The following is a 12,827-nucleotide window of genomic DNA, read 5'->3' as shown; positions in this document are numbered from 1 at the left end:
CGTGATTTTTCTTTACACCAATTTCGCGGTGTGTAATGGTATCGGCAACCCAAAAAACCGTTACGTAATGGTCGCGGCCTTTATTTAAAACCATGGTTGCAACTCCACCACATTGGCAATGTCCCGATTCAGCCTATTCAAAAACCTTGCCATGGTAGCTTCCTTATCCTCTTCTACATTAGTTCGAATCATGGCGATTTCCATCTCCTTGTAGTAGTAATCCACACTCCTATAGCCTTGAGTAAGACTTTGTAACTTCTGATACAAGTCCCTAGAGTAGTGACTAGGGACAAACCGCCTCCTCATGATGGCATTCATTTCCTACCACATCTCAATAGATCTCTCATGGTTTCTCCTCCTGTTCGTCCCAAGTTGATCCCACCATATAATAGCATAGTCTTTAAACTCAATGATGGCGAGTTTTACCTTTTTCTCCTCGGATTAGTTGTGCCACTTAAAGATCAACTCCACCTTCCTCTCCCATTTCAAGTACGTTTCAGGATCGTTTTTCCCTTGGAATGATGCTATCTTCATTTTGATGTTTCCTAGGTTTCTATCAGTTCCATCTCGCCATCTTGGAATTCTTCGGAAACCTCTATCACGCCTTTCTCCCCTTGGCACAAACCTGCCCTCACCGTTTAATGAAGCTTGATCCTCTTCATCTTTTAATTCATCCTCATGGTTGTCATCAGAATCATCAACGTGAGGATGCCTTTCTTGCCTTCTAGCAATAGGGACTCTTTGGGGTCGCCCCTCCCGCCAAGTAGCAATAACAGTGTCTTGCCTATCCATCTGATCTCAAATCTCATTAAACACCACTTTCATGCTTTCAAATTGTTGTTGCATAGCCTACAACATGAATGACGACTCGTCCCTTCCTTCTTTGTTTGATGTGTCGCCCCTGGAAGACATATTTTGAAACTATAGAGAAATGTTAAAAATAATTCCTCACAACACTCTCTCACGTGTTTGCACTCAAATTATGTCACTCATACTCGTGTTTCATTCTTAAATTGGCTTTTTCCCGATATTAGTCTCACGCTCTCTTGCCTTTTTCCACAGTAGTTTCCCCTTTTCAGTTCTTTATTGAACTAATGAACTTGATCAAGAAATTCAACTTGTAGTATTTAAACCAATACCGATGGCAAGAAAATGTTATAGAAACAACAGATCAAAGGAAGAGGACAAAAATTAGATTTTGAGAGAAATGAAATTACAAAAGTCACGATTCAAAAAATTAACTTTGATATGTACCAAATGATAGTATCTGTTGCTTTAATATCACCCTTTTTTTTATGTTTTTTTTTTTTTTTTTCAAACTTGGTACACGTCACAAAATAAGAATAATGAACACAAACGGAACAAGATAGGATGATGACAAGAAACACAAGATAAAAGGATAGTAAACCTGATTGTAGAGCCTAAGCTTTGATACCAAATGATGTGAACCCCAATCGACATGCGTTGAGACCCAACGAACAATATTGGAATACTTGTCCAAGAAAGCTAAAATTCAAATTTTTGATAGAAAATCTAGACCCAACATTTATAAATGAAACGTGAACCGAAGGTGTAAAGTAACAAACCCCGACCCAATGATTATAACTTAATCATGAACCAAAGGTATAAATTAACAAACCTCAACCCAATGATTATGAATGAATCACGAACCGAAGGTAATTTGAATGCCACAAAGAAGAATCCTTGATAAGTTCAGAAGTTCTCTGAAGAACCCAAAGAAGAAACAAAACCTCACGTTTTCTTAATTTCTATTTCATGATGTTCATTACAATATGCTATTTATAAAGCATGGCTAAAGAGAAGATAACAAAATAGTTAAGTAAATCAACTACTTTTGCCTGGAAAGTCAATCGGCCAACTAATAGGTCCGGAAAGTCAATTGGCCAATTAATTGGTCTGTTTGCAAAGTCAATCGGCCAACTACTTTGTCTGGAAAGTCAATCGGCCAACTAATTGGTCTAGAAAGTCAATCGGCCAATTAACTTGTCTGGAAAGTCAATCGGCCAATTAATTGGTTCTTTGGAATTTACGCCCAATAAAGCAAGATCAACTCCATCAATTAAGCATGATTAGCTCCGTCAAACACTTGGACTAAATTTATTAAGGCTTCATATTTCTTTGGGCCAAGCTTGGAGAGGCCCGATTTTGAATAAGCCTATCTTGAATCAGCCTATGAAGTGCATCTTTGATCTCCTTAGATCTCGATCTAGTAATAGCCCAACTAGAACATTCAATGGATCCTTTAAGGGTGCTTGTTGATTTTCATCATTTTCTTTGATCTTCTTGGATCTTGCTCTAGTGATAGGCCCAACTGGAACATGCAATCGATCATCTCATCATATTGGCAACAGGTTACCAAAATAATTAAAAATAATAAAATCTGGTTTTTAATTTTTTCACAAATAGCTGAAAACCGACCAAAGAATTAGAGGACAAGTAACATAAACAATGTGTTTTCATTAGCTGTTTCTTCATTGTAAAGAAATAAAAACAAAAAAACTGAAAATTTATACTTATAAGAGAGATTTTAGGAACAATGAGAGAAATCAAAAAAAGAAAAAAGAAAAAAAAGATGCAATTTGAAAATTGCATCCTCCTTAAACGTTAAAAATGATTAGAAGACCTTTTTAGTCGCAAAAGATTCCTTTTATTTATTTATTTTTATTTTCAAAAAACAAAGGATAATTGAATCTAATAGATTAATATCATATGTATATCACATGAATAATTAATAAATCTTTAGAGGAAATTGCCCATATTAGCCTAAGGAACACAAACATCCTGCAATGTATATATATTTTTATGTATTTTGTTAATTAACATAAAAATTGTTGGAATTTGTAATTTTAGTAAGTAGTTATGGTCATTTTATTTCATTTTTGACACTAATTTAACAATTTTTAACATTAATTTCATTAGTTGGCTGCATAACTATTGAGACCTTCCATATTTTGACACCAATTTGCAGCGCTACAGTGTTTGAATTTGCTTCTGCAAACTCTGAAAGCTTGATTCTTGCAGCAAGTGAACCCTATGGAAGAGAATTACATTAATTGGCATCAGAGCAAATTTTGATTCACCTATTGTCTTCTTCTCTTTTCACTTGGAACTGATACACCAACAAATTCTGAGCTCCGACTCCTTACATCACATTTCAGACCACAACAACCAAACAAAAATGTAATTCTCTTATTTCCAAACACAAGATAAGATCACTTGAAACATTAAATCAAATAGATTGAAGATACGACTACGTACTACTTATATAAAAAATGTATATTTTTTAAGTTTTATTTTAAAGTGTAAATAGCATGCACTTAAATTTCTAATGACATCATAATTAAAAATTGATATAACTATATTTATTTTTAATTATCATACTTAAATTTTTTTCATGCTAGTTAGTGGAAAAAGATTTTTATAATTGGCTCTACCTGGAACTTAAAACTTTAGTTGGTCTATTATTGCTGAGTAGAAAAAAAATTGGGTTACAGCAGGATCATATTAAAAGTATTGAATATCAAGCTAAAAGCAAATAAACAAAAAATATTTTGTCCAATAGTAGAAAAATCTAAATCAAAAGTGTTAAAAGTTAAGAAGTACTAGTATGTACACATATCAATATGACAATTTGATAATTCTTAAAAGAAAAATCTTGGAGAATGAAAGTACAAAAATATTCATCATGAAAATATGTTAATTTTATCTTGAGGATTTCACTAAAAATCTTAGATTATTGGATTATAGTAGATCTTTTAGATTTTTTTTTTTTTTTTAATTCATGCTCATAGTGAAATATTTTTTTTGACTCTTTTGAGTGTTGTTGGGATATATTTACTTGTAATTCTAATTACTGAAACTTTCTTCTTTTTTTTTTTTGTTTTTTAATTCTTGCACGCTAACAGATGGAGTAGATAATTTAGTAAAAAAATCAATGGGAGTGAAAATAATTAGAAACATATTAAAACAATCCCATTAATTTTTTATGCATATACTCCCCAGTCTGTAATTTCTGGATCCGCTACTACTTTGATCTACCACCATCCAGAAAATCATCACCAGAGGATCCTCACTGCAGGCAAATGCGCCCCCACATGCCAGTGATGCGAATGTGGAAATTTTCCAAAGTCTTCTCCTGCTTCCAGAACTGTGAGAAATCGATTCCACCCACGATATTTTAGGTTAATCCTGATATTTTGAAGTTGTATGATTGAAAACTGATTGATCAAGTTTGATTCACATTTCTAAGAATTAAGCTTGGACTGCCAATGCAAATTTCTGAATTTTGAAGGCCTGCTAGCATTATTCTGATGCGAGGCCGAGCTTCGGTATTTTGAGATTTATTGCGACAAATTTGCTTTTCTTCACAAGATATTGACATTGGATCCCAAGCAATCCGACTTTGGTTATTTGATACGTATTATTGGAAGCATAAATTGAGTATGACAACACTGTTCTTCAAGTTTATTAGTGGCGCATCTATGAACATCTAAGGACCTTGGTAAGGTTGCATAAACTTAAAGTACTTGGACTCCATAGAAATTGATTTAATATCACTCACTAGATTGGTACTTGCTTGAATTTGCATCGGTCCATATTAGCTTTTTGGTTTAGAGAAAGAAAATGATGAGTTGATTCCATGTATCTAGTTCTGAGCTAGTTGGCAATTCTCAACAATTGATAAAATGTAGGTGCCCTCCTGATTTTGATGGTTGTTTAGGTTCTCAGGTTTTCTTAGATTAGATCGATGACATAGAGGGTTATTTTAATTGCCATGGATTGGGTGACCACCTAAGTATATACTTATAGCTAAGTCAGTTTCTTGGTTTAAGAATGCAATATTGGATAAAGTTGAAATGGACGAAAATAATATTTTAGAGAACCACCTGTTACCACATAGTCTGAAATGTTATATAATTTTAGAAGAAAAGTATACCCCACATTTTTATAGGGAGCAATTAATGGATCAACTGTGTGGTCTTAGGCAACTTTCTTCTAGTATCACTGATTATTACCTTAGATTTAAAGACCACATTTATTGGTGTGCTTTTAATGAGGAACCTAGAATGGTATTTATGTTCAAGAAAGGGTCGAGGGATGAAATAATAAACATATCATTTTGCAAATTCCAAAACATCCTACTGCTCTATTTGAGGCTTACCACATGGCTCTGGAAGCTGATGGATCAACCCATAACACCACTTGCCATCTTAAAGAATTTCATCAGTCTAGATCAATTTCTCCAAGGTCATGAGGTATTCCTAGATCCTCTCAAGATGTTCAAGACAAAAAACTCAAATAATTGTTGAGGATAAATAATCAAACATTAAAAAGATCCTGCACTGATTGTTTCATAATTGAGCCTTATGACTACATAAATGATTTGCACATTACTAGATTATAATGTTTTGATTCTTCTATAGACATGATCTTTATCACCTTTGCAAATCTATCAAACCACGCCCTCGGTGATTGCTCGAGTCCATACAGGGATTTCTTCAATTTACAAACTTTGGTTTCTTCCACCTCCTTGCAACATCTTGGTGCTAGCGTCATGAACACTTGTTCTTTTAGCTCACCATTCAGAAAAGCATTCTTGATGTCAAACTGATGGAGTGGCTAGTCCAGGTTTGTTGCCAGCGACAGGAGAACCCGTATAGTGTTCATCTTTGCTAGTGGTGCAAATGCCTCGGTGTAGTCAATACTGTATGTCTGAGTGAACCCCTTTGCCACAAGGCGGGCTTTGTATCATTTTACTGTGCCATTAGCCTTGTACTCTACTGTGAACACCCACTTACAGCCCACTGATTTCTTCCTCTTTGGCAAAGTCATCACCTCCCAAGTTCCATTCTTTTCTAGTGCCCTTATCTCTTCCATCACTACCTCTCTCCACTCTGGAATCTCCAAGGCTTCTTGAATGTTTTTAGGAATCTGGATTCTTTCAAGGTTAGAAATAAAAGCACGAAACTTGGCAAAAAGAGCATTGTAAGATACAAATTTTGAGATAGGGTGGAGAGTACATGAACGAGGTTGTTTTCTAAGAGCAATGGGTAAGTCGTCTTTTACCTGGTCGGGATTGAAGTCGGGCTCATGGGGAGTTGGAACTATCACCGGTTCTGACTCTTTTGGTGCTTCGGAACTGAGTGTCTCATTGGACTTCGATTTTGGCCTCCTTGAGTAGACAAGTGTTTCCCCATTTGTTTGTATTTCCGCATCTCCCCCTAAGTTCAAGTTTCCTTCTGTACTAGGTGAAGGAGCAGATATAGGGTATGAAGTGGTCTCGAAAGCAGCAATATCGAAGTAGTCTAAGTTTGAGGGTCGAGCTTTACTCAAGGACTCCCCTTGAAGCGAGTAGTAGGGGGTATGTTCGAAGAAGGTGACATCCAGGCTAACATAGAGTTTCTGGGAGATCAGGTCATAGCATTTGTAACCCTTTTGTGTGGGGAGAGTAACCAAAAAAGACAAATTTAAGTGCTCTAGGATCCAATTTGTTTTGCTTGGGTGCATGAATATGGACAAATATAGTGAACCCAAAGACACGAAGCGGAAGATGAGCTGAGCTTAGAATTGGGAAAAGTCTCTTGGAGTTTTTGGAGCGGAGTTGCAAAGGATATGACTTTACTAGGCATTCGGGTAATGAGGTATGTGGCTGTCAAAATTGAGTCACCCAAAAATTTTGTTGGCATGTGAGAGGTGAACAACAAGGCACGAGCAACTTCAAGGATATGTCGATTTTTCCGTTCAGCAACCCCATTTTATTGAGGGGTGTCAACGCAAGAGCTTTGATGGATAATACCATTCTCTTGAATATATGTGCCCAAGGAGTGATTGAAATACTCAGTACCATTGTTAGTACGAAGGATTTGGATTTTTGTGTGAAACTGGGTTTGTATCATAGAGTGAAAATTCATGAAGACTGATCAAACCAAAGTTTTATCAGTCAATAAATATACCCAACACAGACGAGTGTGATCATCAATAAAAGTAATAAACCATTTTGTATGGGTCCTATTAGGAGTACGACAAGGACCTATAGATCATTGTGAATCAGACTAAATGGCATGGATGGTTTATACTAAGATCTAGGCAAAGTAATACGATGGTGTTTCGCAACATAGTAGTCAAAGGCGTGAGGCGAGCCGAGGCGCAAAGGGGTCAAGGTGCGAGGCATGAGGCGAAGGCACATGCCGCGCAGAATTATTAAAATGGTGTAAAATGCCTATTTGGGGTAATTGACATATGAACATATGAATATCTAGTAATATTAGAATTTAAAATGCCAAAACATTCAATATCAAAATTGGAAATTTAATAAAATTACTAGGACGAAGGCCAAAAGCCTCAACAATTCAACATAGTTCAACATCAAATTTATAAATAAAATTTTAATTTTACTCTATTTATGTTTATTTTTTCTTTATTTTTAATTACATTTAAATAAAATTTATTTTTAATTGTATTTGATAAAAAATAAATAAATTTCCTCTTTATTTTCATTCTTTTATTTTTTCAAACAAAATCCTTAATCCAAACATACTCTTATTAAATACCTCAAATACATTTCAAATGCACCTCTTTAACATGAAGCATTCTTGCATTATGCCACTATAGTAAGAGAAACAGAGTGGGAACAAAAGAAAAATGAATAAGATGAAGATTAGATTAATGAGAAAAACCTTTTATGTTTGATTAATTAAAATAAGTGAGAAATTAAAAGGTGCTTATGCTAAAATAATAAAAAATAATATTTTATTTCAAATCTTCAATTCAAATTTACGTGTTTCAAAATATTTAATATAATTTTAAATAATCACACCTTGCAATTCCAAAATAGTAATAAAATAATCATAATAATTTAGAGAGAGAGAGAGAGAGAGAGAGAGAGAGAGAGAGAGAGGATTGGGTGGATAAGCATTCATTCTGGGCTGGATACACCCAAGTGTCTTCACTAAGGAGTAATCAAGTGTAGACGCCCCACAACTAGCTACTCGATCAAGAAGAAGAAGAAGAACTCGCGAAGGCTCTTGCTCGTTTGAAATGTGGAAGACGAAGTCGCGAAGGACCGTGCTGGTTTGAAATGTCGAAGACAAACTCATGGTGTTGGTTTGAAGGCTCGAAGAAAAGCTCGCAAAGGCTTTTGGCTATTTTGAAGGTTCGCAGATGAACTCATGCTGCTGGTTCGAAGGCTCGTGAAGGCTCCTACTGGTTCGAATGTGCAAGACGAACTCGCGAAGGGTTGTGGGGCTTCGAAGGGTCAAAGAGGGCTAGGGCTTTTGTTTGTTCGAGTCAAATGAGGGCTACGACTTTTGTTTGTTCGAGTCAAATGAGGGCTACAACTTTGGCTCTGGCTATTTCTTTCATTTAACAAACTCAAATTTTTCAAGGCGCGCCTCACTGCGCCTCATCACGCCTCGTTACGCCTCTTGCAGGTCGCCTCACCTTGCATGGTATGTGGCACCAGCCTCCTCACCCCTTTGCGCCTCGCGCTTAGGCGTGCCTTTTAACTACTATGTTTGGCAAGTTCACACATTTCACACTGAAAATCCAAGGCAGTTTTATTCGAACATATTGAAGGAAATAAGTGCTGCAAATGCTGAAAACTAAGATGTCCCATCCTTTTGTGCCATAACAAAAGTTCACTTTCCCTAAAGATGCAGAATTACAAACAATAGGAGGACACGGTCCATTCACATTAGTTTTGTCAAAGTAGTAGAGCCCGTCACATTCCTTAGCACTGCCAGTTGTTTTCCCTAATGATAGGTCCTGAAAGACACAATGAGAGGGTAGGAGTTTAGCTGAGCAATTAGACTGTTTGGTTAACTGACTAATAGATAGAAAATTGCACGATAAATTAGGAATGTGGAGGACAAATTCAAGAGTAATAGATTCACAAATATGAATACTCCCTTTGCTAGCGACAGGGGATAGAGTCCCATATGCAATTTTGACTTTTAAATTATCTGCACAAGGTGAGTATGTTGAAAATAAATGATGAGCATCGGTCATAGGGTCAGATGCAACAAAGTTAATAATCCAAGGGGTAAAATGAGAAGTGATACTAAGGGCTGTCAAAAAAGTACCTTTGTGGGCTAAGAACCAAATGACATAGTATTAGAGGACTGACCCGAGGCTTGGAACTTGGAAAATAGCTTATATATTTTTGCAAGTTGGTCGGAATTAAATCCCCCACTAGAAGCTGTCGGGCCATGGGCTTCTGTGGGTATGTTTTTTTCTTGGGTTTCGGTGGAGGCCGGATGACCATGGGCTTTATTGGGCTGTTTGGGCTTCCAATCCGCGGGCTTGCCATGTAAGGTCCAGCAACTGTCTTTAGTATTACCCGTTTTTTTTGCAATGCTCACAATAGAGTCTTCTGGACTGTTTTGGGCTGAATCCAATATGAGGCCCATGGATTACGAGAGCTAATGCCTCGGGCCTAGACTGGTTTTCCTCCTTCAACATCATGTTCCTCCTACTTTCCTCATGTCGAACCTCAGAGAAGACTTCTCGGATGGAGGGCAGCGGCTGGCGACCTAGAATCTTTCTCCTCACGTCGTCAAGCTCTCGGTTCGACCCTACCAGAAACTCGAATACTCTCTCGTTCTCCATCTTCTTCTTGAAACGTACGTTGTCGCCCGTGCATTCCCATTCCTCTTCGCAACTGAGATCGAGTTCTTGCCAAAGTTTGAGCATCTCGGTGTAGTATTCCATGACTTTCCGATCTCCTTGCTTTGTTTGCCATAGCTGTGTCTTCAACTCGATAATCTTGGAAGCATTTTCAGCATCAGAGTATGTCTCACGTCTCACGCACTGCATCCCACACTTCCTTTGCCATCGGGGGAAACGGGTACGTTTTTCCAATGGTTGGTTTCATAGAGTTTATCAAGCATGATGTTATCAAGGAGTTCTCGGACCGCCATTTCTGGGATGCCACTGCATCGGTAGGAGGTAGTCGCTGAGTCTCACCGGTAAGAAAACCGAGTTTTCCTTTACCATTGATAACGAGCTTGATTGATTGTGCCCATTCTTTGTAATTCTTACCATTTGATTTTTTCAACAGTAAGATGGGGTGGGGAATTCTCAAATACGCCGGCCGAGCCCATGGAGGAGATTATCTCCGACTCTCCTTGGGTTGCCGACTGGCTGGACTCATGACTGTCTCCTTTTTGGGCAGCCATGGATTGCATTTTAGAATAACCCGAGCTCTGACACCATGTAGAGAATGAGAGTAAATCAATCGTATATTCAATTGTGTATTCTTTAGATACTCGGGTCCCTATTTAACATGTACGTAAAGTATAAAATATGGAAATATAAAAGTCAACCCATACAATCAGCCTAAATATCGGATCTAATTAGGGCCTTAATCTTCTACAACAATCTCCTCCAAATCCCTTCCAAATCATTCGGGATTTTCACAATTTTGATGGAATTTGGTGCACGCTGAATGGGTGGTGAGAAGCTTGGTCTTGATAGCTGGTCTTGATTGCTCCTCTATGTGTGTGTGTGTGTGTGTTTATAATCAATCAAATGGATTGTCTGAAATGAATTAATATTTTCAAAATCCACTGAAAGATTTGGATAGAAAAAATACAGATGTTAAAATCCATTTTCATGCTTACATTTCTAAATCGTAGAAGACTTCTACTTTTGTAAATTTTTTTCCTATGTTAGGCTTTTCGTCTTCCTGAGGTTCATAGGGTTTGTACCTGTATGCTGGTGCTTGATTAAAAAAGTTATGATAAATTCAGATTAAATGATGATAAACTCTGGCATTGTTCTTCACCCCTTTCGACTGTGTTAAGAAAAGAAAAATGTTTAAATATATGTAGGAAAAGAATAAACCTTAATACACCTTGTAGAAATCCATTCTGACAAAAACACCGGTATTTTCTTTGCTGCATCCTCATTATATCTGAGATCATGATGCCTGGTCTGCATTCTTTTTGGGTAGGAATTAGGGATGATAATTGTTTTAAGGTGGCGAAGTTTCCTATTTTGATTTGTACAGTCTTGCCCCAACTGTATTTAGATTGCAAACAGAATTTTTGGCTTGCTAAAACGTAGCTCTAAAATGGGTCATGCAGATGTACTAGGATTAGAGCGAAAATTGAATGCTTTGATGTTCACAAATATATCAACAACCAAATTTGCCTTTTTCTCTAGTTGCGAATATTACAAATGGGTTTTTGAAGTGCCAAACCATATTGAGTAACCATTTCATTGCATGTAGGTTAAATCTCTTAATTTCCTGTTTGAGATAATTGTGATGGTGAAATTAATGGAATGATTTCCTTAATAGTTGTTTATCTATTTATTGAATTCCTTGGTGTTTAATTAAGGAGATGTGATTATGTGAAATGCCTCACTTAAGTCAGAGGGATGTGCTGGCCCCATTGTTCCATAAATTATGATTGCAGGGTTTTTTAATTTTTGCAAGTTCCCGTGTGTAGCGTTTGGTCATAATGAGATTTCATGAAATTAATTCTTGATATTTCTTCCTGTTTTGCTAAAAAGACCTTAACTCTGTAGGAAGACATGGTGCCTATTTTCATTCTTTTCCTTGTCTAAAGAGCATCATCATCAATTCCTATTTTGATGCTTTATGGAAATTTTAATGCTAAAGAAAAAAAATGCTTTTTGGAAATTGAATACTAGTGGTTCTTGATGGTGTTTAAATTGGAGAATGACATTATACTGTCACATATTGATATTAACTCAAAATTATTCCTAAATCATGGGGATATGCGGGGAAGTTCTGTAGGAGCCTTTTGTTGTAATTAGGGATGGGCAGAAGCAACGTTGGTTAGATGGTTCTACCCTACTCAAGCCCGCTCTTGGTTAGTGGATAACTTGGTTCACTTTTGCAGTCGCAACTTTTTGATGACCTTGATGATATTGTGGTACAATTCCTTTTGAAAGACATGGATCAAGGAATGGACTAGGGAAAAATTAAAAAGAGGAAAAATAAAAACAGTAGGTCAGATATATTTTTTAAGATTAATTATTCATATTGTCTTTTGGGCAGGCCGACCATTTTTATTGAGGTAATTCAAAGAATAGGGTGCATGCTCCAGGATGAGGAAGGGAGGACATATCAGAAAGCCGGATGTGGAGGCTTTGGTAAGGGAAATTTTTCAGAGCTCTTCAAATCTATTGAAGAATATGAGAAGACTCTCGAGGCCAAATGCATCGCAGATCCTGCTGCAGCATAGAAACAGAGTCTGTCATTTGATAAGAACTGTTTATGTAATAATGTCACCCTTCTGTCATGGCGGCGAACCTTTTTAGTTTTTCCTTTTCTTTTTATTATTATTTTTTATTTTACAATAGTTTCTGGATATACTTTGACTTGTATGTGTTCCAGATTTATGTGAAAGTTTAGTAATTTTGTGCTGCTGGGAAAGATAAAAAGATTCAAGAAGTAACAGACTTTTGTGCTGCTTGGACCTCATTGATGTGGTAACTAAATGAAGTTGCTTTTTTTCGTATCGTTATTTTTCCTTTCGCCTCTGCTAAGTTGTTCACATCTAAGCCTAAGTACAATGAGGCATTGTTTGCTTTTGCTTATTGGGTATTATGATCTCCTGTGCATCTTACGAGTTTGAAACCTAAATTTTCTACATGCTCACAGATTCTCCTCCCCATTGCAGGTGGCCTTTTGATTTAATTCATAGGTTATTTTATGGCAGGTTGATTATTTCAAAATGTCCTAGTGCGTCTTAAGGCGCACAGATTTTACACCAACCAACCCGCAATGTAAGATCTATGCCACTTGCTGCCTACAGAAGCCCGAATGTTTGGTTATT

At 36.8% G+C, this 12,827-nt stretch overlaps 1 protein-coding gene across 1 annotated transcript in view; it reads left to right on the top strand.

Moving 5' to 3' along the window:
- The window catches only part of LOC131149691 (4-hydroxyphenylpyruvate dioxygenase), a 20,105-nt gene extending 7,596 nt beyond the window's left edge, over positions 1-12,509 (top strand). The window contains exon 2 of the mRNA XM_058100372.1: positions 12,047-12,509. Coding sequence (XP_057956355.1) covers positions 12,047-12,233 — 187 coding nt within the window. The 3' untranslated portion in view covers positions 12,234-12,509. The remainder of the gene's footprint in view (positions 1-12,046) is intronic.
- The last annotated feature ends 318 nt before the right edge of the window (positions 12,510-12,827 follow it).

This window comes from Malania oleifera, chromosome 2 (genome assembly GCF_029873635.1).
Source record: "Malania oleifera isolate guangnan ecotype guangnan chromosome 2, ASM2987363v1, whole genome shotgun sequence".
NCBI classification, from domain to species: domain Eukaryota; kingdom Viridiplantae; phylum Streptophyta; class Magnoliopsida; order Santalales; family Ximeniaceae; genus Malania; species Malania oleifera.
The sequence above is the reverse complement of the archived record's forward strand: the minus strand, read 5'-3'. Positions and strand labels throughout refer to the sequence as shown.